The sequence below is a fragment of the Cucurbita pepo genome, chromosome 8, assembly GCF_057944985.1.
Source record: "Cucurbita pepo subsp. pepo isolate OVF chromosome 8, ASM5794498v1, whole genome shotgun sequence".
Taxonomy (NCBI): domain Eukaryota; kingdom Viridiplantae; phylum Streptophyta; class Magnoliopsida; order Cucurbitales; family Cucurbitaceae; genus Cucurbita; species Cucurbita pepo.
Window position 1 is genome coordinate 1291959 of NC_141805.1, and position 27453 is coordinate 1319411.

General features: G+C 35.7%; 3 protein-coding genes, 1 non-coding gene and 1 pseudogene across 9 annotated transcripts; 2 read left to right on the forward strand and 3 right to left on the reverse strand.

Moving 5' to 3' along the window:
• Window positions 1-1035: 1035 nt before the first annotated feature.
• Window positions 1036-8271, reverse strand: EMB269 (GTP1/OBG family protein). 5 transcript variants are annotated; one of them, XR_015422289.1, is made up of 9 exons: window positions 7115-8271; window positions 5146-5419; window positions 4513-4801; window positions 4258-4411; window positions 3634-3742; window positions 2642-2775; window positions 2285-2363; window positions 1565-1648; window positions 1036-1346 (listed from the first exon to the last, which is right to left on the reverse strand). XR_015422289.1 is itself a non-coding variant. In XM_087126453.1 (7 exons), exons 1-6 carry the CDS (start codon window positions 8215-8217, stop codon window positions 2683-2685), a joined length of 2022 nt encoding a protein of 673 aa, XP_086982579.1. In that variant the 5' UTR covers window positions 8218-8271; the 3' UTR covers window positions 1866-2359; window positions 2642-2682. The 5 variants fall into 5 exon arrangements, 2 of the variants coding, with proteins under 2 accessions (XP_086982579.1, XP_086982578.1); XR_015422290.1 differs by lacking the exon at window positions 1036-1346 and having other exon boundaries at window positions 1414-1648; window positions 2285-2359; XR_015422288.1 differs by lacking the exon at window positions 1036-1346 and having other exon boundaries at window positions 1414-1648.
• Window positions 8272-8989: 718 nt separating this feature from the next.
• FASS (tonneau 2 (TON2)) lies at window positions 8990-14540 on the forward strand. Of its 2 annotated transcripts, XR_015422230.1 has the most exons (13): window positions 8990-9365; window positions 10176-10267; window positions 10490-10552; window positions 10653-10751; window positions 11188-11346; window positions 11867-11938; window positions 12052-12184; window positions 12339-12403; window positions 12889-12964; window positions 13176-13277; window positions 13449-13638; window positions 13944-14231; window positions 14385-14540. XR_015422230.1 is itself a non-coding variant. In XM_023683964.2 (12 exons), exons 1-12 carry the CDS (start codon window positions 9227-9229, stop codon window positions 14179-14181), a joined length of 1428 nt encoding a protein of 475 aa, XP_023539732.1. In that variant the 5' UTR covers window positions 8990-9226; the 3' UTR covers window positions 14182-14540. The 2 variants fall into 2 exon arrangements, 1 of the variants encoding a protein (XP_023539732.1); XM_023683964.2 differs by having other exon boundaries at window positions 13944-14540.
• LOC111801235 (small nucleolar RNA snoR104) lies at window positions 13719-13834 on the forward strand. The gene has a single exon (XR_002816110.1). It is a non-coding gene; the product is annotated as a small nucleolar RNA snoR104 (small nucleolar RNA).
• Window positions 14541-14715: 175 nt separating the features above from the next.
• LOC111800322 (uncharacterized) lies at window positions 14716-20662 on the reverse strand. Its single transcript, XM_023683963.2, has 17 exons — window positions 20299-20662; window positions 19987-20065; window positions 19754-19909; window positions 19539-19616; window positions 19315-19419; window positions 18764-18830; window positions 18630-18691; window positions 18172-18311; window positions 17881-18007; window positions 17660-17774; window positions 17462-17550; window positions 16857-16943; window positions 16690-16747; window positions 16405-16604; window positions 15792-16286; window positions 15605-15664; window positions 14716-15097 (listed from the first exon to the last, which is right to left on the reverse strand). The coding sequence occupies exons 1-17, from the start codon at window positions 20337-20339 to the stop codon at window positions 15017-15019; spliced, it is 2040 nt and encodes a 679-aa protein (XP_023539731.2). The 5' UTR covers window positions 20340-20662; the 3' UTR covers window positions 14716-15016.
• A 1187-nt stretch (window positions 20663-21849) lies between these two features.
• LOC111800929 (monothiol glutaredoxin-S2 pseudogene) lies at window positions 21850-22525 on the reverse strand (annotated as a pseudogene).
• Window positions 22526-27453: the final 4928 nt, after the last annotated feature.

Consider the following 27453-nt stretch of genomic DNA (forward strand, 5'->3'; position numbering starts at 1 on the left):
AAAACTCATGATATCACCAACATTCTCTTATTTTATTTTATAAAGAAAAAAACGACCTTTTTTGTTTCTCAAAATTGAAGCAAAGGTAGCAGCCTATGTATATAATATTGGCTTAGATCTCAACTGTTGGAACAATGATGGCCAATCATTTCCATGTAATTAAAAGTATATATTAAAAATTATATTTATTTTGTCAATTCCAAGAAATGTCACTTATTATTCAAACCTTCATTAATGATGAATAATAATAAATACAATTTCTTTATTTTTCTTAACTTTAATTAATTTTTTGCTAATTACCTCATAATTTTGTTTTTGTCTAATTTGTAAAAATATGCTTTAATTATCTTCCCATTTTGACATTTTATTTTTCCTTTTTGGCAATAAGAGTTAGCGGTTCAATTTATTTGGGGTCTACAAATATAAAAATAAAAATACCAAATAATTTCCTTAAAAAAACTTATTTTTAAAATTAAGGAAATGTAATTTCCACTTCTCAATTATATTATATAATATAATTAACAATATGTACGTTCATACATATAATACATAATGAAAATTTTAAAAAATATATTTTATTAATCTCAAATTCTTCAATTTATAAAAATATTATAGGTTTGTTAAGAGATTACTCAGATAATTTTCTTTGAATTTCTTTATTTGTATTCACATTTAACAAACGAGAGACAATATTAAAAGTTGAAAATGACGTCATTTTTTCTCAATTAAGTAGACCCACATACAAAATTTCAAAAGACTAATCATCGAACTAATATTTTACGAGCAAAGAAATTAGATTCTGCATTAATATTCTTACGCAACGTCATCTGGTTTTAAACGTGTCACGTTGTTACTTTAAAGTCACAAATACTTTACCAATTGACTCGAATCGACATTATGCCACCGATTTCGAACGTCATTCGACCGCTTTTTTTGACTCGGGTAATGATATTGGTAATAATAATTGCCCAAAAAACTGAAATAATAAAGCTAGATTGTGTTTATTAGGGACAGGCAAGTGTAGAAGACAGGAAGAAGACACATTTGAGAGAGTACATTAATCATGAACAATAACATGAACAGAGGAAGATCAGTACTAGGAAGAATCAGAGAAGCATTTATTTATTTATGGGGAAATGGAAAACGAATGACATTCTGAAAAGAATGATAGACACAATATTTTCAGACAAAGACAGAGATTTGAGAGAGAAAAAAAAAAAAAAAAACACCAAAAAAATCTAATGTAAGAAAATGCAAGATTTTTTTTGCTGCATTTCGGGAGGGGGGTCGGTGGTCTTGCTTTGCTTGTGAAGTATTCGTAACAGTCTTTCGTTTTCTTTCGGTTTCTACATCGAGTTTCGATTTAGACTCGTTTGATAATTATTTAATTTTTTTTAAAAAATGATAGAGAACTAAAGAAGTCGCATGTGATTTATACTACGGATGAAATTAAAACATAAAAACAAACAATAAAATATATAAAAGATGAACAACAAAATAAGGCAAGAATTTAAATGCAGAATAAAACGAGAGTTGAAGTATGAATTAAAGTAAACGAACTAACCAGAGAAAGACTGCAAATTAGGGGCAGATCCCAAGTCCTCGTGCGCCCATGCTGAGTGATCTTAGTCCAGTCCAACTAGATCCTCTTTTGATTTCATTCAAAAAGAAGTTAGGCAAAAACTCTAAGAAAGTCATATAAATACTTTTCTACAACCTCGAAAAAAAAAGTAAGCTCTTCCTAATTCATAAAATCTTATGGAAACAAAACTAAATGTTAAAAATGTCGATAAATCTAGATTGACGGTATCGTTTCCTTCTTTATCTTGGCAAGCACCAATTTTTATCGACACTCGTGTGAGAGATAAACGAAACAATATAGGTTATAATAATACAAGGGTTATTGAACTTTCAATACAAACACCAATTCATTTTCTAATTTGAGTGCCTATGTTCTTAGATTGTCTATTATGAAGCCTTGCACAAAATAAAAATAAAAAAAAGAGAGAAAATTGATATATCAGTGTTTATTTCTACATAGTTTACACATAGAATATGAGGGTTACACAACAAATAATTTCACCAGCACTTTATATCAAAGAACAGCCTAGAACCTTGCAACTGCAACAGTTATGTAACAGCACTCTAATTTGACATAAACTTTACGAAGTCTATGCTGTGTCTATTTGTGGTACGTGATCGACTCGACCGCAATTTTCATGAAAAATTCAATCTCCTTTCTACTCATTTAATTTAGCATTTTAGAGCTGGGTGCAAAGGTTACCATAAAATAATGCTGCTCCATTCGGATCTCCTGGATGTGTAAGGCTGTTCATCTGATCCATGGAGAAAATTCATCCTTCCTACCATTAAGCAAAGAACATGAAGGTCAAAGCTTCTCAACCGTCATAAATCGTAATGGAACGTTTGCAACATGCCATAGAAATAAAGATAGCACCAGTATAAATTTACTGAAACGTTAATAAACCGTAGCTATTAGCTCTAGAGAAGTAACAATGGAACTGGCAATAGCACTGAGCATGAAATATATTACAGGCTTAATCTCAAATTTAGAGCAAATTTCATAGGTTCCTTGAAACAATATCAATTCAAAGCAAGCAAATTCCAACGATGTACCTACCGTTATCAGCATCAAGCTACCAGTGAGCAAACAAAGGCGAGTTACTTCCACTCTGGCCATTTCACAGAATCTGATCTTTTCTTCATATTAGATGGACCAGAGCTATTGGGTGAATCATGCCAGATCATCTCCATCTGAAGATAAACAAAGCAAAAAAAGTAACGGATGTCCAAGTTTTTTTCATCTCAATATCCATAAATCCCACCAATTAGCTACATTCAAAAGAATACATAGTAAAGAGAACTGGATGTGATAGATTTCCTGTATTTTTTCTACTTTATCTTCTTTATATTAATTTTCTCGTGTAATCAACTATTTTTAATCATTAGGCAGTTGATTAATTTCTTCAGGCATGTTAGCTTTCATTTCTGTCACCAAAAACATAGCTAGAGAGTTTCTAAGATACAATTGGAAATGCAAGTGATATATGTAGCTGTAGCATATGGTATATAACTAGCATGTGGTGTAAAGAGGATGCGAACCTAAATCCTTTACCTTGAACATCATTCATCAGTTGTGGCATAAATCTTAAGACAAGCAATTGTGTACATTTGTTCCTTGATTTGTGGAGTCATAAGCTACCCTCAAATTTATATAACCACATTTGGGTAACTGTTTATTTAAATGATGAATACAGAAGATAAAGTTATTGAGTTGTTAATTGCTTGATATTGATGTTTTAGAAGGATGATTGAACCATCAAAATCTCAACAATAGAAGCTTATTTGTTATTTAGTGAGAGAGAGACTACATAACTTTTTTAGAGCAAAACAAAGAAGATTGAAGGTTATTGACTTTCTGCTTTAGGTCATGTACTCACTAAAATTGTCTTTGCTTTTGCATGATCTTTGGTATGTATTTCATGTATGCAACTATGTGAGTTTTGTGCAGCATTGCTATGAACTAATGACAAAAGTGCTAGGCTGAGCCAATTAAATTAAAAAATAAAAAACGAAGTAACATCTAGCAATAAAATGAAGCATGAAATATACCTCTGCAACAAATACTGTGTCACCCTCCTTGATGCCAAGTTTTCTGAGAGACTTGTTGACACCACATGCCTCCATGACATGTTGGAACCTTCTTTCGGACTCCATGTAACTATTGCACGAAGCACATTAAGTTCAATGACCATAAACCGAAAAGGAGAATAGAAATGAAAAGGAGGATAAGAGGAAGTGTAGAAATTGATCCATGATTTAACAGCCTAGCAACATTTTAACTCGAAAGAAAGTCAAAACAACATCTCGGGAGAGCTCTCTCCAGAAGAAAGGAAAGGGACTTTTTAATTAGATATTTTTTCTCTTTAGCAAAGTAATTAGAAAGAAAGAGGGGCTATCGATTCTAATAAAAAAAGGGTAGAGGAGCTTCTTGTGTGCAATTTTCAACTTTACCGGAAAGCACTATAAAACATCTTTTAAACATACTTTTTTTGTTCCCTCCTTTTTCCAAAATCTGCTGGAAGGATATGCCATTAGTAGGAAAATTCAGCTTACTTTTGTTCCTTAATAAAACTCGGTTAATGTAAAAACTCTTACTCTTAGTTGCATGGTAGGAAGCGATGGAAACTTAAACCTATCTATTGATACCGAAATCATGAGTAAAGATTAACTGACCGCCAATTTGTCATCTGAACAAATCGTTGTAAACCAGATCCAACTACATGCCAGGAACCGCTATCACGAACAATTTCAAAGTCATCAATAGAAGCACTACGTTGCTTGTGTATTCTATCTGCCACATAGTCCAGATTCTCTGGTATTTTCCCACCTAAAATGGACAGAGTTCGTTAACACAACTTATGGATTGTGAATAAACTATCAAAGATTTATATAATAGAGAAAAATTCTGGGAACCATAAGTTATATGACCTTGAAATTCCCTGGCTTCTTTAGTTTCCCTTAGTAGCTGATATGCAGCACTAATGACTTCATGAGTGCCCTCTCTTTGTACGGCACTCATACAAAAAGTTTCAATCCCACGAGCTTGAAGCTTTTCCTTGAATGCTGGCCAATTTTCGTAAGCTTCAGGAAGATCCATTTTATTATAGGCAACAAGATAGGGCTTTTCAGCTAGTTCGGGGCTAAAGAGCTCTAACTCCAAACGAACAGCATCAAATTCATATTCAGGTTGTGGTCCTGACCCATCGACCACATGCACCTATAACTCCACAAGGGAAAATAAAGATACTTTAGCCTTCTATACATTACGATGCCACCAAGTGTTGAAGAAAAAATAAAAATGGAAAAAGAGATTGCAGTTTCATTTTCCATAAAACACTGTAGAAGAGGTATTTATGACATTTCGCATCATTCCAATAGATCAAGGGATTATTGTGAAGTAATATTATAATGTACAAAGCCTTGGAGAAGGTAAATTTATCATTTAGCTTCATATACAAATGCGAATAGATATCCCCATTTAAGAATAGAACTTTTATGATTAATCAGCACTCACCAAAAGGATTATAAATCAAGTGTAAACTATAGGATATGAATTTGTACCAGTGCAGAACACCGTTCAGTGTGACGTAGAAACTCATGGCCTAAGCCAAACCCCTCGTGTGCGCCTTCAAGTAATCCTGGAAGATCTGCTACCACCATAGTTGAGTCATAGTCAAAAGAAACAACACCTAAGTTTGGGAGTAGGGTAGTAAAAGGGTAATTTGCTATGGCTGGCTGTGCAGCACTTATCACACTCAAAAGTGTGCTTTTCCCTGCATTTGGTGCCCCGACGATTCCAACGTCTGCAACAAGCTTTAGCTCCAACTCCAACCACCTGAAGAAAATAATTAGTACTCCTATCCAAATAATCATCCATTCATAAGACAACAATAAGTTGTTTTTCTATAAGAAAACTACTTTCATTAAGCTATGGGAAATAGTTTTTAACGAGTTCTAGAACTGCCTGTCCCCACCTCATCTCAATCCTATCCCTTAGAATGGCATCACCCATTTTGCTCAATGATCTTGCGTCGTCTCACACTGAGGGAAAATGGCATGTCCATTCGGGGCAAAAACATCGAATATTTTAGAACCAAAATACCCAAAACCCCGACTACATCCTCACAAGGTTTAGGCACTAGCTCCCACCAAACTAATAAGAGCTAACACCCTCCACCCCATCTCCCATAGAATCCCACATTATTATTTCAATTTAGCACAAATGGGGAAAAGGATCTTTAAAGATGGAAAGGAAGTGAAGTGTAATACAACTCCAAGTATACATGACTAAAGTCAGTATGCCACTTAAGGGAACAATAAAATAAAATAAATAAATAAAGCTCTTCATTAAGCAAGCTTAAGTATTTTTTTTCTCAATCAGATCTCAAAACGGGAATTGAAAAAAGGTCATAAGGAACCCTTCTTTCCCACCATCAAGCCTTCGGCTAAACCACTCTCCACACCCCTGGACAATGTCATCCATCGACAAAAAATTTATCAAGAAAATCTCAACTCAAGTGATTGTAAGTAAGCTATGTAGAAAAAAAAATCTTTCTTCTACAAAACTTCATCAACAAAATCTCAACTCAATGATCCTCATACTTTTCGACGTTTTATTGCAAAAAGAAATTTTTTTTATTGATAATTAATATTGATTTTAAATTCCATAGGTTCCTAATGAACTCTATACTGTGTCAATGAGAACCTCATCCATAGTTTTTCTTAAAAGCCACAGAGCTACCCAATTAGAAGAAATAGTATGAGCTAATACCTTCCTCATTCTATCTGCCTAAGCCTTAGCATTGATGTGGTACAGATTTCTCAAAAGATTAGTTGGCTAGGAAGAAGACAAATGTAGGTCTCCCTCATATTCACATTGATTATACCACTTTGAAAAGACTCATTAGCCACCTCTAATAAATTGGGCTGGAGCTTAGTAATTTCTCAATCACCCAAATATAGGCCAACGGGAACCATTAGGATGTGACACCTTGAAACTTTGTAAACTAGACACAGCCCTTAATCTCCTAAGAATGAAAAGCCTCTTCAAACTTTCCCTCTAAGGATGCGAATCTAGTCCCTCAACAGATAGCTTAAAAACTTAGGAATGAGCATAGAAGGGAGTGGATAAGATGACCATCTTTTCCATCTCCTTGTCCCCAGTAGTCACGCTATCATTATCATCAGCAAGAGAGAATCAAATTTCCTGAAATTGAAAAAATTATAAAAGAAACACGTGTAGCTATCCCTTTCCTTCATCCACATGACTCTTAATTTCATACTCACCTAGCGAGACCATTATAAGAGTACAATCAACTTAACTATCCTCATTGTTTGAAAAAGAAGAAGAACGCCCTCACACGGGCAGTCTCCAAGCACAAAGGAGGAAGCATTTGAACAAACGACCATTACTAAAAATGGGTGCAAAACAATTAAGAATATGCGTGCTTGTGTGATGAGAGACACAACAAGAGCATTAGGTACCATTTTCAAAAAAATCATACAAAAAAGGAAGAACATAAAAACTCACATTTCTGAACCCTCTTCTCCATTTTCTGAAATCTTCGGAACCTTATTTGACCCGGATTTGAATGATGCATTGCCTCTTCCACCTCTTCCACCGCGCAGCAACAGAGCCCGCTGCCCCGGATGTAACAATTCCAACAGAATCTCTTGGCTAAATGCGTCTCTTATCACTGTTCCAGGGGCCACTTTCACCACCACATCCTCACCCTTCGCCCCGTTTTGCATTCTCCCCTGCCCATGACTACCCCTTCCTGCACGAAAATGTATACCATTTCGAAATGGCAATAGCGAATTCATCGACGCATCAACTTCAACATACACATTCCCACCTCTCCCTCCATCTCCTCCTGAAGGGCCACCCAACGGCACATACTTCTCGCGCCGAAATGCCACAACGCCATTGCCACCATCTCCAGCTTTCACATAGATTTTCGCTCGATCAAAGCACCGCATTACTGCTGGCAGCCCCTTCTCCTTCACATCTTCTTCGCCAGCTTCATAAGCACCATCATAATAGGTTTCCACTTCATCAGTATCAACAAATCTTCCCTTCCTAAATGCCAAAACCTTCTCTCCTTCCTCATCTAACTCTTCCTCTTCCTCTTCCTCTTCCTCTTCCACTTCACTATCATCGCCATACTCCTCCATTTCAGAGTCATATTCCCCCTCAAACACTTCAAACTTCCCATAGCCATTCCCAAAAGCCAAATTCCCATCCAATCCTCCTTCCTCTTTTTCCTCCCTCTCTTCGTAGTTCAAAGAATCCAAATCATTTTCCTCCTCAATTATCGCAACATCCGAATCCAAAAGCTTCACCTCGGACGAAACCTTCGAAGAAGAAGAAGAAGAAGAAGAAGAAGAAGTAGAATCAAAAGACGGGGAATCAAAGCTAAGAAGAGCGAAGTCTTCCCTGGGAGGGAGGCGAGTATAGGTAGTGGCTTCAACGCCAATGGAAGATAACTCCTTCGAATTGGTTCTTATCTTAACGCTACTACGATCAAGCTTGTCGTTCCCTCGAAGCTTCTTGGGCGACTGTATTCTTCTAGGGTTTCGAATTCTGGGCCGAGCAAGAGCTTGCGGAGCAAAGCAAATTGAAATGGCGGCCATTTCCAAATCCGATGAAGCGGCAAATTTGCACTGCAACTTCTTCAACTTCAACTTCGCGGGGTTTGAGATGCGGTTACGAAAGGGGTTTTTCCAGCCATTCAATTTTCGACACGTGTCCTTACACTTGAACGTCATCTTAATAACCCAATCTTCTCTACTACGACGTCGTTATAAACCAATGTCTGTGCTGGCGGTGGTTTTGCATTTTGGCCCTCGAATTCTTGAAATTTATATTTTGGGTAATTCTTTTTATTATTATTTATTTAACATTAAAAATATTGTCTTGATGTGAGTTTTATTTAATTTCGGTCAATATACTTCAATATAACTTAAAATTCGTTTAATTTAATATTATTTTTAAAAAATAGTCTATATCGACCTTTATTCTATAAACCTGCCGAAGGTCTTTTGTTACGTAAAAATTAATATTATTATTCAATTAAATTTAATTAAAAATAATAATTTTGAATTGACAATATAAAATAATTTTAAATTTTATTGAAAACATTTATATTACGACACGAATGAATTAAGTATATTTTGATTACTAAATTTTGAGAGTTAAAATAAAACAGTTTGTATATATATTATTATTATTATTTATAATTCAAACAATAAATAGCTGGCTCGTGAAAAAAGCTAGAAAAAGACAAAAAGAAAGAGGCCAAATTTTGGAATATTGAAATTTAGTGGGCAATTGTGTTAATTTTGAAAGAATAGCGAGGTTAAATTGAAAACAATTTAACAACGAGGCCCTTGGGTTGATAATTGTTATAGATTTAGAGAGATCTCCCAAGTGGCGAGTAAATTAACAGAAACAAAATCATCACCGAGTTCATTCAATCGTGAACCACCTTCGACCAACCTGCGTGCGGCTCGATCGGAGCTAGGGTTTTTTCACTCGAGCTTCTCCGGCGGCTGAGAGGCGTCTTGAATCGGACAATTGAAGTCGCATTCGAAATTGGAGTTGTTTGCGTAGCTTGAGAGCACCGGTGGTTATTGCTCAACTATGTATAGTGGTTCCAGTGACGGCGAAGGCCATGAGGCCCCGCAACGGAAGGTACCTCCAGCTTCGTCTATGCTGTGGGTGAGGAACCTTAGGAGATACATCGGAACCGGTACCGGGCTGGGATCTGAAGCTTTGATGGGTTCGTGTTTCCCCCATATTTCTTGTTCTTCTTGCTCTCTGTTAGTGTTCGTTTGTTTTACGGAAATGTTCTCTGATTTGGTTGATTTTCCTGAACTATGGCTGCAACGAAACTTAAATTGTGCTAAAAGAAAATAGGAAGTTGTTTCAATACTTCGAATCTGTAACTTTTTGTTGTAAAATGTGGAGTATTCAGTATTTAGGAACAAACGATACAATCCAGTGCTCAGTTTATCTGAAGAGGCATAAAAATCTGAACAGATCAAGCCCTGCAATGGCTATTTCTAGTCGATCTGGGTTCTTGAAAATTGAATTAATTCAAAAAAATCAGCAAATGCATGGCTCCTAAATTCAATAGCATCTTTTGTTAGAGCCACCGAAGAAAATTGATCAAAGGTGAATGTATGCTACTTGATGAACCCTTTAATCTACTTTGGAACCCTAATCTTCTACTTTGGCCCTTTTAAGCATGCATGTCCTATGCACATGTTCTTGCTGCTTTAGGAATTCATCGAGTAGAGTTGGAGACTCTTGATAATTATCCTTCCTCTTGGATCTATTTTATTTTAGAATTTTTTTTTTAAATTTTTTTTTGGCTAGGGTTCGTCAAGGAAATTCTGATTATGATCTATCATTAGCAATTCCTTCCCCCTCTATATACATTTATATGATAAGTTCTGTTTTTTTTCCTCCTACTCTTACCGCTGTTACACCTTGATCAACTGTGTATCTGAAAAACTATTGTTGATGTTAGAAGAAGTAAGACAATGAAATGGGGAACCTAATTTCTTTTCCCCCCTCTTTTTTGTAGAGCTTGAGACAAAAAAAATTCTACTTGATATTTTCAAAGAGAAGCAACGGAAAACTGCTGAAGCTGGTACAATCCCAAGTTTTTACAAGAAGGCATGTGTAATTATAGTTTACATGTATTAAGAGTAAACTCGGTTGCATAGTTAGTCCTTCGATTTTAAATTGAAAAATAGATGCTTTATCATGTCCTAATGTATTGTTGACATCATGATAGAAGAGATGCAATTTTGCAGACTAGAAGATATACTAACCCAGAGCTTGGCTGTGCCATTTATTTTTATTTGTTTCATTGAATTGTGTTTTTCTCTTCTTTAGAAACCTGAGGAGGGATCCATCAGCCACAGGGTTCAGAGACTTGCCAAGTATCGTTTCCTAAAGGTATAATTACCCTTATCCATTTGCACGACGGATGTTCCATAGATTTATCTGTTTGAGCACAAATATTGAGTTTTCTGCACCACACATTCTTGATGTGCAGAAACAATCAGATCTTCTGTTAAATGCTGATGATCTAGATGCAATGTGGGTTTGCCTGAGGGAAAACTGTGTAATTGATGATGCAACTGGTGCAGAAAAGGTAATATATTTCTGGCTTGATATTTTCGGCAACATGCCACATAAGCTTACATCTGCTACATTCCTTGAGCTGAAGTTCATATAGCAACTTGCATATCGCTTAGGATTGCTATTGGAAGCTTTGCCAGACATGACTGCATAGGTTAATATATTAGCAATGTTTCTGGAGGAAAAGTGTACATGTACAATAGTATTAGCTTTCTTAGCAGCCTAAGATTGTGAGTGTTCTGAAAGGATTGTTTTTTTCATTTTAAAGTGCATATTTTTTGTTTCTGGAAAACGTTAATTTAATGGTTCAAGGCAACAATTGTACATGGTAATTAACATCCTGTGATTACGATTCTGTCCTTGTAACTGTAATTTACCTCTGGTTACTGCAGTATATTTTGCTAGATCTGTAATAATGCTTACATGTTCTCTTGTTTTTCATTCCTTAGATGAACTACGAAGATTTTTGCCACATTGCTTCTGTATGTGCTGAGCAAATAGGACCTAAATGCCGGCGATTTTTCAGTCCCTCTAATTTCATGAAGTTTGAGAAAGATGAGTCCGGAAGAATTGCAATCCTTCCCTTCTATCTTTATGTGATGAGAACGGTGAGTTTAGACCCTAAGGATTAACGGTATTCTTCCATATCAATGTATGAGGAAGTATAAATGATGGAATAATCTGCACTTAGAAGTCAATAGTTGTCATGCTTCTATTTTTTTTTTTTTTGCCCTTGCAATGTTTTTTTAGGACAAGGGTTCTCTGCTATTTTTTTAGTTTTTTGACAAATGCAATGGCAATTGAGGGATTGGAACCCAAAATGTGTGCATTATGGCAATTAGTCTTAGCCAATTGAACGGCCCTATAGGACTTTGTTGAAGTTATTAAGATACGTAATATTCTTTTTAGCATTCCATTGCATCATTCACAGATTGCATACTCTATATGTGAACTATGAAGCATTCCAAGGGAGTGGAACTTCAATGTCTATTTATTTATAGAAAAGGCTCTTATTTATTTATATTTATTTTATTTTATTTTTATGAAGTGATAGAGAAAAGTCTGTTGAGATGTTTGGAGGATTTTTATTCTTCCATGTCAATTTGATATTTTCTCTTTATTCTGCAGGTTTCTCTTACTCAAGCGAGAATTGATATGAGTGAACTTGATGAGGATTCTGATGGTTTCCTTCAACCTCACGTATGAGCCTTCTGCATATTTTGTGTTCAAAGACTGGATATACAAGAATTTTATTTTGTTCCTGTGGCAACTTACGTAACCACATTAATGAATGCTCTATTATCTTTCTGTAGGAAATGGAGGGCTATATAAGAGGTCTTATTCCAAATTTGGCTCAACTACGAGATATTCCTGCATCTTTTGTGCAAACATATTGTCGTATAGCTGCTCGCAAATTCTTCTTCTTTTGTGATCCTGCAAGAAGAGGTTTGCCTACGGTCTTGAATTGTGTTAGAAACATGTTATCTTGATTTTTCATAATTCCTTCGTTTAATTTTGTATTTCAACCCTTCAATATCTATTTTTTATGGTAACATTACTTGGATTAATGTGTCTTTAATTTCATTGTTGATTTTTGTAGGAAAAGCTTGCATAAAGAAAGTGCTGCTCAGCAATTGTCTGCAGGAATTAATGGAACTGCACCAGGTAGATCATGCATCAATATGCTCAAGGTTAATGTTATCAAACACCGAATTGGCTTTGGATGTGAACTTATGGCTCTAGTCAAAGCAAACCTAAACTTAATGTATGGATAAAAATCAAATTCTTAATAATATTGTGAAAATCTAAAAGATTCTAGTTTCCTGATAAAAGAGATTCATATTTTAATAATATGACTTGTATTATCGAAATTAAATGACAAAAAGTCAAACTAAAACAAAACGCAGTGAGCTATGAATTACATTTTACCAGAGTGCTTTTTAAGTAATACTTTTACTTCAATTTGAAAATATTCCCAAACACATCTCAAGTTTATAAAGACTAAGTATGAGAATGATTAAGGAACTTCTATCCATGGTGATAATACGAACAGAAACGACAAAATATTTTGGGCACTTTGACCCGAGAAAAGACTGTTTACTGAATTACATGTGGCATATTATTGTTTGAGTATATTATCTCTTTTATAGGAAACTGAGGAAGAAGTTACTGATACTGAACAAGCGGAGAACTGGTTCTCCCTAACATCTGCTCAACGCATTTGTGGTGAGTTACATTCATCTTACTTGAAGATTCATCCAGTGTTATTTCCTTTATCTTTGTGCTAATTCATTGTTTGAAGGGTTGGTTATTTTTGTTTGTTTTTTATCAAGTCCTTGTAGTACTTTGCCTAGGTTCTAGTTTTTTGGGTGCATGTAATAACTGTGGAAAGGTGTTTATTCTCTTAGTTGGCTGACCGTGTACTTTATTCCTACAGACATGTTTCTGGCTCTTGATAAAGATATGAATGGAACATTAAGCAAGCAGGAGCTACGAGAATATGCTGATGGGACTTTGACTGAAATTTTCATTGAAAGAGGTTTGTCTTAATTCATTCTATGAAACTCACCATTCACCATCCATCAATGAATGGTTTTTTTAATTATCTTAGGAAAACATGTTTCGCATGCTTATAGTCATGCATATCTTCTCTTAGTTTTTGAAATGCTAATTGTCTATGCATCACTTGCTAATTATTTGCTTTCTATAGTATTTGATGAGCATGTTCGTCGGAACAAGGGTGGAGGGAACACAAGGGAGATGGACTTCGATAGTTTTCTGGACTTCGTTCTTGCCCTCGAAAATAAAGACACTCCGGAAGGGTTGACATATTTGTTTCGGTGTCTTGATCTTCAAGGGAGGGGCTACCTTACAACAGTAGATATTCATACTCTTTTCAGGTGAAGTCAATTTATCCAGTTTCTGTTCAAATCTAATCAACTAAGTTCATAATCAAATGAAAATGAAGGAAGTAAAAGAAGGGGAGCATCTAAAAGCAGGATGCTACCTGATACAATCTTCCTACATAGTACATCTGTATTTTCCTGCTTGTAGAATCGAGCACATTCTACAAGCCTCAAAATACCAGAGACATAAATTACACACGCATCTCAATGATTATTATTTTATTTGTACGAAGAACTCTCAGTAGTTATACCGAGCAATCGCTTTAGCCAGGTGATAATTGCTTTTTTCTACGATACAGAGACGTGCATCAGAAATGGATAGAGGGTGGGAACTATGAGTTGTGCATAGAAGATGTAAGAGATGAGATATGGGACATGGTTAAGCCAGGCGACCCTCTAAAAATTACTTCGAACGATCTACTCAACTGCAAGCAGGGAGGCACGGTTGCAAGCATGCTAATTGACGTGCGCGGTTTCTGGGCTCATGATAACAGAGAAAACCTTCTCCAGGAAGAAGAAGAACCAGAAGAAGAATGAAACGACTAAAAAGCCCTTCCTCTCTGCTAACCTGGAAATAGCCTCTTAAGGTTTGGAATTTGCAACATAAATCATCAAGTCGAGATCCCGTTTGAACTTCTTTGTAAAGTAGATAACTGCTTTAATGTACTACTTATCATGTTTGAGGTACGTACATATTGCTAAATTTTAACATGCTGTTCTGATTCTGAATGTTTTTATAGTTCTACCTAGAGATGTGAACTCAGCCAAAATATTTGGTGTAAATCAATGTATACGGCACACAACAGAGCCACCATGGAGAAACACCGAGGATTATTATTGTAAAAGGCCTTTGGAAGCAAGATGGTGATTTTACCTCTATGCTGACTTTCTGTTGACACCGTTGGATTCGCCAACCTACTAAGACGCAATGACTAAGGGACTCGTTAGGCTGCGAGTTATCGATGTTGTATCTCATAAGGGATTTTTAAAAATCAAGTTTAGGGTCGTTGCTATTTGATTAAAGTATAGATTAAAACTAAAAATTGATGCAACTTGTTGAAGAACTTCATGATTTTTCTTAAGCATTTTATTTCCTTTTTATATATGCATTATTAAATAAAGAGTTTCTAGAAACAATAAATCTTTGTTAATAATAACATTTATAGATCCCTAAGATTTTTAATCGAAATTAGAAGTGGAAGATCTCTAAATAGTTAGATGCCTCGAGGGGGGAAACGGATTCCTATAAGCTCTGATTTCAGAATGTTACTACATTCCTAACAAAAATCTCTCCATCTAGAATTGGAATCATCTAAATTTACAGAAGCCTACCATGATCTTCTTACCGATGCAGGTCGTTAGAATTTCATTCCTACATATGGAACGGTTTCCTCGGCGTCGGTGCTCGGTTCTCCATGGACTGCAATCTTTGCTTTAGATGGAATACTTCAACCTAGAATAATTCATTTGACGACAGAAGTAGGTAAATGTTTTGATGCAATATAACCATAAGCCTAAGATTGGAACAGAACAAAAAATGCACGATGAATGTACTCATTAAAACACCAACAGTGAAAGCATTCCCTGAGCCGACACTGACACTAAGGGGTGATGAAGTTCGAGGAGTCTATGAGATTTAGCTACCCTAGTAGTCATAGCCAAGATACAAGACATTTTTGTGAAGTAACTCATGCAGGGTGGTCAAACACGAAACCTATCAATGGACTATGTTCACAAGAACGAAATTCAAAGGGAGAGCGAGCAGATACAGCTTTAGGATTAGATATTCTAGTAGTCCTAGCCATAAACTATAGTTACAAGATGTTTTAACATATTAACCCGTGCAATGCGGTTGCTAACATTCTAAGTAATCTGTCAGAGGATTATATTGACAAGAATGAAACTCAAAAGGGAGAGGGAAAGAGATAGAGCTGTTCTAGCTTTGTGGTTAGTCGAGTACCTGAAGTTGGAAAGCCCTGGCCCTTTCTCCAGCAAGGACTCCTCTAGTAGAATGAAGCTCCTACACAAAATAATAATAATAATAATAAATAAATAAATAAAATAAAAAGTCCCCAACACTTGAGCATCATGGTACATAAATTCGACAGAAACACAAACACGACCATGCCATGAGACAAGTATAATACCTTCTGGGTGTCATCCAAAACTGCTTTGAGGAAAGCGACATCATGTTCAAGGCGAACATTGTCAGAGTGCACGATGTTTGACAGGCTGTTGGCCTCTTCTTTTGCTATTTCTACTCCTGCTAGCTTATCTCTCAGCATTTCCATCTCCTTTATCATATCAGCTATTCTTTTCTCCATCTCCTGCCGGATCTTTAGAGCAGAGGATAAATTCTTCTCCACAGCTTCTCGACTTGCCATGGCTGCTGCTAATTGCCCTTCGAGAACTCCGTTCTTTCTAATCAATGCCGCCATTTTCGCTTCATAGAACTGATATATGCTCGAAAAAGTGGATGATGTTACTACTTTGCCAATGTTGTCGCTGAATAGATCAGTGTTATCCATGGGATGATATCCAACTCCCTCCTTGAAGGGATTTGAACTGTCATATTCGTATACAGAAGGTAGTGTCTCCCCGTGGAATTCACTTCCAGATTGAGTTATCTTGTTTTCTGTTGCCTGCACCAAACGAACCGTGTCTGATATACGTTAAACTTGCTAAATAAAATAAATGCAATGATTCACAATTGTCAAACCCACATCATATACTATCTCCAATACAACCAACTAGAGTTACCTGAGAAGTAGAGGAATCATCTTCTGGAGTCTTGGTTGTCTTAGTAGTTTTGTCAAAGGCTTCATCATTATGAAATTGCTTGCGCAGTGAAATATTTCCAGGAACAGGACTTGGATCGATAAGTGCGAACTCTGAAATGGATTTTCTTCCAGAACCGTGTCCAATAGCAGATGCTAGATTTTGTCTAACAGTCGAGTCAACTGAACATGAGAGGGAGCATCACTAAGTTTCCATGTAAAGTTGTCAAATATACATGAATTGAAGTAAGAGTTTCTGGAATTTTACTAGGATTGGACCGGTGCCTAAAGGATGGTTCTTTCTTTTCCATGGTCAATACTTCAACCTGGGAAAACCATGGAGGGAAAAGCAAAAAAAAAAAAAAAAAAAAAAAAAAAAGTAGTTTAACATTTTAGTGAGTGAAGAATAATACTTAATATAATATTGAATCTTACCTGATTTGATGGCTCTTTTTTGGATCCCCCAAATGCAAGAAGAAGTAAATCCTTCTCCTTGTGCTGCACGAGCACTAAGCTGAAACCCTAAGAGAACATATCTATATTAAGTATTCATCCAAGAGTAGTGGTTCACACAAAGTAAGAGGTCTGTAATTAGCACACTATATTATCTTCAAATGATTGCTTCTCAAAAAGAATTAAGTTTTTTAAGAATAAAAAACTGTATTTACAATAACTGGTTTATGATTGAAGAGATTATACAAGCACGATGCAAGACCAACATGAACAGTATGACTGTGGACTACTAGAAAAGTTGTTTAATCAAAAGGCAATCATGAAAAAGAGTTAGCCCTAATTTGAATAGCAGTGTAACAGTTGTGTTTTTCAAAAGAATGTTTTGCAGGCTTCAAACATAAAATTCTTATAACAAAAATGTGCAACATCCACTAAGTTCTCTGCAAGAATTGTATGAAACAATAATAAAGAACCATTAAGAAGGTTTTAGCAGTTTTCCTTCCCGGCGGGAATATCATAAAGATCCAATAAATAGCAAATGTGGGCAACATACAGCAACAAATAAAATCAAAATTTTCACCACTCACCTTGTTGGTGGTGACAGAAGATGGAGGAGACGTGACAGCAACAGACCACTCATGTTTCAGTACATCAAAGATTAAAGTGTCTGTATGTCCTGAGAACAGGGGAAAAAAACGAGAGGAAAATCAGTTCACGGTAAAAAAGAAAACATCATGTAATTGTGGAGTAAGTATTATTATTTGCTTCTTAGACCATGAACATACTTTTTTTCCTGCTTCCACCCCCTGCTATGCACCATCTAGTTCCACAGAGAACACCACAGCAACCAGCTCTAGGTGATGGATGGAAACCCCGTACCTTTATTCTTGACCACACCATCTGCCCAAGGTACAAAAATAGTTCTACATACAATCAGGGTTATATTCGGATGATGTTCTGAATTATAGACTTGGTTAACTTTGTAATGAAAAGCATATTTACATACTGTCTCAAAGTCAAGTGAGTATAAATCATTCAGGGTCCGGGATTTTGATGTCCCTCCAAATATAAGTAGTGTTTTATCATCATAAAGAGCGGCCACATGGTTGGATCTTGCAGAAGGTCCTGTTCCTCTGACATAGATAAGGAAATGTAAGAAGAAGAAAACATCTAACATCTCTAATAGTGTAAAAGAAAATGGTAAACTAAAGGGTCTCTTGGAATTACATAGCATCAATTATGCGAAACTTCACGAAAAAACTATACTAATAACTCAACCAACGCCAAAGTTACTCACGTGCAATGTAGAGGGAGCCAGGTAAACGATTTAAGGTCAAACATGTGAAGGTCGTTGAGTTTCCTCCTCCGACTATCTTCACCACCAAAGAGGATTAAGACAGAGCTAGCTCTAACTACAGTGTGACCACTTCTAGCAACCTGCAATAATTAAAGTTGCTTAACTTCGCTATCATTCACAATTAATCTCCTCAGCAAGCTACCATTTGTGTGTTCACAACATTCCAAAAAACTAAGACTGGGGGGGAAATGATATCAACTAGAATTAACCATGAAATCGAATTTAAAAATATTCAATCAAAATTAGATGGCCTATATTTAATTTCAAGTTGATATTTCCAAAGATTAAGATTTCAAAATTGAAAAGGAAAAAAAGAATTCAAAGGATTAATGGAATCAATCATCACTAAACCATTTGATAAAATGCGTGTAATGAATTTGAGTAACAAAGACTAGTACAGGTATATCTCCCTTGGCTTCCATCAGCGACCAACATTCTGTCTCTGTGTCAAATGCCCAGACTGCAAGGACCACAAAGATCAGATTACCAAACAAAAGAGAAGAAATATCAATATTAATACTAGAATATTAACCTGCAATTCTCTCATTTCCTGGCTCTGTCTTGCCCCCAACCAGGAGAGCTTTCTTCCCCCATGAAACCTTTTCGAAAATAAAAGTTGAGCAAAAATAGATTATGAGATGTCATAAAGAGTGTCCCATCACCCTGGGTTAAATGAATAGATGATAATATTGTGCATTAGAACTCATCTCCATAAAGAATGTTTTAATCTAAGATCTTGCTGATGGCATTTCTCTTGCTCTAATTTGGTATATCAGAAGCGTAGTCCAGTCAATTAGTCTTTTTAACTAAAAGGAACTGGTACTGATGGTTCAATAGAACCATATAATGCCTCATCCTAAAAGTAAGCGTCTCATTAAAATAAATCTCTAATATCCTTTGGGTCCAGAAATTACCCATTTGGTTTATATTTTCACTTAAACAAGTCCACTCTATGAATCTCAACTCAAAAACCGGCCTGGTCTGTTAGTTCTAGAGATTTAGTTCCATGGACACACAGATTTCCAACAATATATACATACCAACACGCACACCCGCTATCTATTGTTACGTGTGACAACTTACCAGACTGTGACCCTTGCATGCAGGGATCTTCAATGGCAGTGAGCTAGGTGATAAGTAAAGCTTTGATGAGGCTGTGCTCCAGGTATATTTATCAAAATTAAGCACCTGCAGACAGAACGATATAATCACTATCCACTCGGGCAAAGCAATCACTTGAGTGTACACAGTTGGTGCAAAGAAAAATGAATACCTCAGATCCAAAAAAAAAAAAAAAAAATCACAACCTGTACATCATCCAATAATCCATTCCCAGATTCGCCACCAACAACAATCATCTTATTTCCAATAACAGTTGCTGCATGCTGTGAAAAAAAAAAAAAAGAAAAAAAAAAGGAGAAGATGGTCACGTTCTTCACAGTAAACGATCACATGTGTAGGTCTAAACCAATGTAACATTATCATTGATGTCAACATCAAGAATTGAAACAGAAAATTATACATTGAAACGAGGAGCTGGTTTTTCCCCTGCAATTGACAAGACCATCCAATTCTCAGACTGTCCCAATGCACCAATACTGGTATGAGGAACGTCAGAAGCACGTTGGCCATCATGCTCTTCAGAATGCCTACTTGTGGGTGCAGCAGCACATTCAGTCTACAAGCAAAAACAGCTTAAGAAATGTGCTATTCTATTTCAAACATGAATCTAAATCAGCAAAAAAGAAGCCTCACATTAGAGCTGGTCACTCGTTTGGGGTGTCTTATAGGACTCCTAGTTCCCTGAGCAGGATCCGAAAGCTGAACTTTCAATCTACATTTACGAAATAACTTTTTCAATCAAAATAGGCTAAATATGGCCGCATTAATTCGTGTTTCTTCGCGGTTAGCAAGATAAAGAAGCAAATAGTAGAAATAAAAACAAAGCAACGAACTAATTTACGCATAGTTCAGAAAGAACCGACTCAAGATTTTCCAGAAGTCAAATAAATCGAACAAAAGCTTAACATATTGCCACAACAGATATAAACCGACATAATCGCTAACCTTCCGAGCTTCATTCGTCTTCGAAACCCGAACATTTTCATGAACTAAAACTTCTCGGTGAGCACCAGTAACTTCCTCTCACTCCAAATCCCTAAGCGCTTCAAGAGAACAACCTACATTACCATCAAACGATGCTCCACAGCATCAGCCGGAAACACAGCCACATAAACCCGAAGAAGCACAGAAACAGAGGATTTACGGTGAAACAAAACCGCAATTGAAGCGGATAGTGATAGAAAAACTCGGAAATAATCCAGAAGAAGAAAAAAATCAATTAACACGACAATGAATCCTGCAAAACAAAAGCGTAACTCTGAGGACGATCAGATACTTTTTGGTTCAGTCGTCCATTATGCAGATGCGACAAGGAAAGAAGAAGAAGCAGAAAGTGACCTTAAAGGCAGCGTACTTTAGCATTTACCTTGTAAGGCAGCATAGGCGGGTACAAGTAAATCGCTAAGTTGCGCCATGTGAAGAACCAGACAAACGAGGCTGAAGGTAGTAGACCAAGAAATAACCGTTGATTTTGGAGGGAGAGGGCTGGGCCCCACCGCATTTAATTTCTTTTTAATATAATTGTTCCTTTTCGCCCCTATAGTCTCTAGATTTTTTTTTCATTTTAATAAATAAATAAATATTTATTTATTTATTTATTTTTAATTTTTTTAAGATCCTACAATTTTAAGTCAATTGAACTATATTCATGTTGACGAGTCTAAATTATTATTATTTTTTTATTAATATTGTTATTTTTATTTTTATATATTTATATTAAATATTAAGTATCCATATTAATTGATGATATATAATTTATGTTAGTTAAGTTAGGTTGGGTTTGAATTTAGTTTATTATTTTTTATTAAAATCCAGAAATAAATGGAAGATAATAAATAAATAGATATTTAAGCCTTTATCGTCCAAGTGGGGACCACACTATCAGCGATCTTGGAAATTGGAGCCGATGGAAAGAAAAATAAGCGGGAAAAAGTTTGCGCAATCTCGATTCTCACGTGTCGAACATGGACTTGACGCTGTCGTGGGCTTCCATGGGCCCAACAAATAGTTGTTGTTGGGCTGGCCTTATTAAAAGTCAAAATAAATAATTTGGTTGATAATATAATTATTAATTAATGGCAAGATTAATGACTATTTTTTAATATATCAATTTAAAAAATAGTTGAACGAATTATATTTTACAAAAAAATTTAAGCATATATATTTCTTTCTTTTTTTTTTAATATTTATATTGAATTTTGTATACCGATAACTACGCTCAAATTGACTTATTAACTATTTGAATTATATTCTTTTGTATGGTTAATTTTTATTTAATGTCAACTCGAGTATAGCTCATATCTCTAAAAAAAAATTCAAATTTCTACTCTTACATATCATTAATCTCAAAAATAATATTTCGAATTATCATGGAAGGTAGATTGATCATAAATGATCAGGGTCTTATTTTAACAAAAACCAATCAAATTAGTCTTCACATGCTTTCTCTAAATACAACAGGACAGTCAATTGGATCATGTTTTAGTTTCTCAAAAGGGAAAAAAGACATATTTTGAATTATCATTGACCGTAGATTGATCATATATGATCAGAGTCTATTTGAACAAAAACTAACCAAATCAGACTTCACATACGTTCTCTAAATACAACACGACAGTCGATTAGGTCATTTTTTGTTTTTTCGAAATGAAAAAACAGATTTCGACCAAATGACTCGGTCCGTCTGAGTCAGTTGTGTATTAGTTATATAAGGTGATCGAGCGATCAAAATAAACTCTTATCGGTTTAAGATAGTAATCGATATCTTATCCACTAAATTACACTACTACCGGACAAAGTATAAAAAGGATTGGTCAGCTGAATTTAAGGTCAAACCCACAAAGCGCCAGCAGCAGTAAGCATGGGAATGAGGGAGCGATTAAGATGAAGTGTCATAATTTCATTGGTTCCACCGACCAGTTGGCCGCCAATGAAGACAGCCGGAACCGTGGGGCTAAAGCCAAGCATAGACAGAGCCTGCTCGATCTCCCTGCCTCGAGCGATCTGGTCCACCTCGTGCACCGCCGGGTTAACCCCAAACCCACTCAGCAGCCTCATCACAGTGTGGCTCATGCAGCACGTGCTCTTGCTGAAGATCACGACCGGCCTCTCTGAAACCATCCTTCTAACTCTCTCCATTCTTCTACCCGCTTTCAGCTCAAGTTCGAACCAACCGGGAGGGCCGGCTATTTATATGGACCAATTACCCCAGGAAAGGTAAACGAATATTGAACCGGTGAAGGAAAGTCACGGAAGGAGGAATATGTAATTTCAAGGTGCATTTACGACATGTCGCGTTGGGAAGATATAAAGTGAAACGACAACGTCGGAATCTTTGCAATTGTAATGCGGAAAATAGAGACTTGTCCTTCTTAACCCATCGCATTTCATCGTCGTTTCAAACTTTATATTATCCATTCTTTTACATAAAGTTCGAGTCACTTTCGTTATATAATATAAATTTACTTTAAAATTTTACTCAAATTTAACTCAACTCAATTAATACGAGTAGAATTTATTCGTGGGTTGTTAACTATTTTAAATAAATATATATATATTTGTTATTTTGTTTGTGACATAATTTTTTTTTTTTTTTTTTTGTTACTTATTCTCTAAAACTCTTTTTAAAAAATTTGAATGGTAATTCAACTTGAAAAATAAATAAATAAATATTTTTTTTTATTAAAAATAAAAATAAAATTGAATAAATTAATTGGGTTTGGTTATCATTTAATAATAATTATTTGAGTTAAAAAAAATTAAACAGCTATTAAAAATTATAATATTCCTTATAAAAATTAGGAAGAAAAACTAATATATTTTTATTTATATTTGAAATATTGGAAATTATTGGTTTTAATTATTTTTGGCTTGAAATTTGAAAAAAATAAAATAAACGAAAATGTTGGTGGGGAGGTGGATTCGAAATGCTGTAAGGTCCCCAATCCAATTTTTTTTCATATGATACGATGCCGTTTCGACGCCTCCTCTCACCACATAAAATAAAATGTTTTTATTTATTTTTTATTTCCTCTTAAAATGCTAAAATGGTGTGAGTTTTACTTGGATTAGAAAAATAATGGTAATTAATAATATTAAAATAAAAGTTCAAAATTTTAATTTTTTAAAAAATAAATAATAATTAAATGAGTGGAAAAGGTATATATTTTTTTAGGGCTGAAAATGATTTTAAAAAGATGAACCTAAAAGATTCTGGTCTCTCTCCCACTGACAAAAAAACATCTATGCATGCATGCATGCATGAACGTTGGTTTTTATGTGGATGGATGCCCCCATGACATGTTAAGGGCCATGCATAAACGTCCCTGTGCTGAAGCCAAGGGGCAGGGTTGGTGAAGGGGTTATTTTGGCCTTACCAAATCCAAGTTGGTTCCTTATGGATATGTATGTATGTATACACATCGACGTCGAGAATATATATCGTCGCTATAAGAATTCAGGGCTTTTTTGACACCATGGAATGTCGGAAAAGTAAAAAAAGGTGTCACTAAAGATTCTTCCCATGTAAAAAATGCATCGAGAATTGATGTTGGTAACGTTTAGTTAGTTTGCTTTAACTCGTTTTACATAGCTAAATATATGTTTTAACACATTATTAGATACCCGAGAGAATAAAGCAAGGGCATACAAAAACTAAGTTATGTTATCCAATCAGAAAAATTACGGGATAAGAGGCAGGAGGGGGTGACTGTGTGTAACGACTCAGATCTACCGCTAGCAGATGGGCTTTCCCTTTCGAGCTTCCCCTCAAGGGTTTAAAACGAGTCTGGTAGGGGAAGGTTTCCACACACTTATGAAGGGTGTTTTGTTCTCCTCTCCAACTAATGTGGGACATCACAATCCACCCCCCTTCAGGGCCCAGAGTTCTCGCTGACACTCGTTCCTTTCTCCAATCGATGTGGGACCACCACTAAATCCACCCCATTCGGGGCCCAGCGTCTTTACTGACACACCACCTCGTGTCTACCCCCTTCGGAAACAGCCTCCTCGCTGGCACATGGTCCAATGTCTGGCTCTGATACCAAACGACTCAGATCCACTGTTAGCAAATATTGTCCTCTTTGGGCTTTCCCTTTCGAGCTTACCCTCAAGGCTTTAAAACACGTCTGCTATGGAAAGGTTTCCACACCCTTATAAATGGTGTTTTGTTCTCCTTCCCAACTAATGTGGGACATCACACTGTGATACTAAACTGTGTCAAGAGAGAACCTTTTCCCAGTGCACTCTATTGTCGTGTCGGGAGAATACCTTCTCCCAGTGCACTCTACTGTCGTGTCGGGAGAGGATTTAAATTTTGTTTAATGTTGATGTACAAATGCAATGATGAAATCTTCTCGAACATAATAGTATTGTAAAATAGTCTAATTTGGAGAATACAATTATTTTTATTTTTAAGAGAATTTTATGATTTTTGGGTGATGGAAGACAATTCATATAGTGCATTATTATTGCATATGTGACAATGGGCTAAAAGGATCATACAAAAAATTAAAGGAGATAGATTTGTTATGGGGATAAGATCCAAATAATAATCCTAATCCAATTCTATACGCACATTAAGGGCCATTTGGAGGAGGCACAATTGCACAAAAAAAAAAGAAAAAAGAAAGTCAATGCCACTATGGTCATACGTAACGAGCCATATCGAACAACATCTACTAGTGGTGTGCTTGGGTTGTTACAAATGGGTCGATGTCACTTTAACGACACGTAACGAATCAAAGCAAATAATATCTACTAACAGGTGACTTGGGCTGTTACAAATGGGGTCCATGCTACTTTAGGGTTGGAGAGAAGAACGAAGTATTTTTTATAAGGGTGGAAGTAAATGTATTTTAAAACTGTGAGGCTAACATAATGAGCTAAATTGGATAATATCTACAAGTGATGGGCTTGAACTGTTACAAATGGAGTCAATGCCACTATGGCGATACGTAACGAGTCAAATCGAACAATATCTACTAATGGTGTACTTGGACTGTTACAAATGTGGTTTATGCCACTTTGACGACACGTAACTGAGTCCAAGCGAATGATATCTACTAACGATGAACTTGAACTGTTACAAATAGAGTCGATGCACCAATAATCTCCACCTCTAGAAAAGAACGAACACATTTGATCGTATTGACACGTAGTTTCAACCAAAAACCGAATGAATATAAGATGAAAGAATAATATCTATATATATTATGCTCTAAAGGAGATATGTCTCACAAAATAAAAAACTCTTTTGACATGCCCTTCGAATATTATTATTATTATTATTATTATTATTATTATTATTATTATTATTATTTCGTCTTTGATCCATTGCTATTTTCACGTGTTCTTGTTCTCCTTTTCCACATTATTTAGGTTTTTTTAATCCAATTATTCTCCTTTTTTTTTAAAATAAAATTGTTTTTTTTTTTAAATATTTAGCTCAACTCATTGTAAGCACCTAACCCTATCTCATCCAATGGCTGTTACATATTCCACGTGGATTTGCCACCATTTCATCTTGGTTCGATGCACTTGGTTTGACGAGTAACACGATCTATAAAAGAGATTTGATAAGTTATTTTCGTCGCCCCGTCGTGCTAGGTTTGGTCGATGCCTTCTTATCTCTTCCGTCTTCAAGCTCGGGTTATTAGAGAAGGTTTGTCTGGTTAATAAGACGTAACATTGAGGTCAAAACTTTAAATTTCTTCGACCCTCTAGTCGAACTCACCGAGACATTCTAATCGACATCTTTATAGGTGACCATCTTGTATGGTGTCATGGTGGTACATTGATGATCTTTACATGCTCATGACAAACCTTAAACAAAACTCAAGCCCTATACACATTTTTCGCCCGTTTTTGTGATTTCGTTGAATTTTAGGTGAGATTTATATTTGCCAACTGAACACAACTAAAAAAAAAAAAAAAAAAAAACCATTACACAAAACTCGAGCCACATACACATTTAATAATACCTTTAGAACGCCTTTACTCGAGCTCGTTAGTATTTTGTTTCAAATGTATACCCTAAAATTTTCAAAAGAATTTAAATAATGTCATTGAATTTTTTATTTTCAAATTATAATAATTACAAAAAAAATTATAAGTGACCATTTTGGACAGTGTCGTGGTTGTACATTTTTAACCGTGCAGCGTTATGATCTTAACCCGGCTCACTACAAATCTTAAACGAAACTCAAACCTGGGTTCGTTAGATCTTAGGCGAGGTTTATGTTTGTCAACCGAACACTATCAAGTTTATGCAAAACTGTGCCTCACACTATTGAGGACATATTCTATTTATATTGGCAAAAGATTAACTAATAGATCCGATTTCATAGGAAACTAACGAAGTAAGCCTATTCTTATGGCATGACTAACTTCAAGCTATTCTAATGGATTGACCAATTCTAACAGTCCCCTTCAATCCCAACAAGTCTTGTACATGTTGAGATTGTTACAATGTGTAGTAAAAGGAGTTTTAGACAGTGGTTTTGTCAGGATATCAGCTACTTGATCACTTGATGAAATGAACCGAACTTCCATTGCTTTACGTGCTACTTGTTCTCGAACAAAATGAAAATCAACTTCAATATGTTTCGTTCTAGCATGAAATACTGGATTTGAAGTTAAATATGTAGCTCCGAGGTTGTCACACCAGAGGCGAGGAGCCTTTGATTGATACACGCCCAGTTCCTTCAGTAATGACTTGATCCAAATCATTTCTGCAGTAAGATTCGCAATGGCCTTGTATTCTGCTTCGGTGCTTGATCTTGACACTGTAGCCTGTTTTCTGGAACTCCATGAGATTAGATTTGCTCCAAGAAATACAGCAAAGCCGCTAGTTGAACGTCGATCATCGGGACAACCAGCCCAATCAGCATCAGAAAACCCCGACAACATCATGGTTGATTTCTGAATTTTCACTCCTAATGCTAGTGTGCCTTTAACATAACGAAGAATTCTCTTCACAGCACCCCAATGAGCATCAGTAGGTGTATGAAGATATTGACACACTTTATTGACAGCAAATGCCAAATCAGGCCTAGTCATTGTCAAATATTGTAGTGCTCCCACTGTACTTCTGTATTTGAA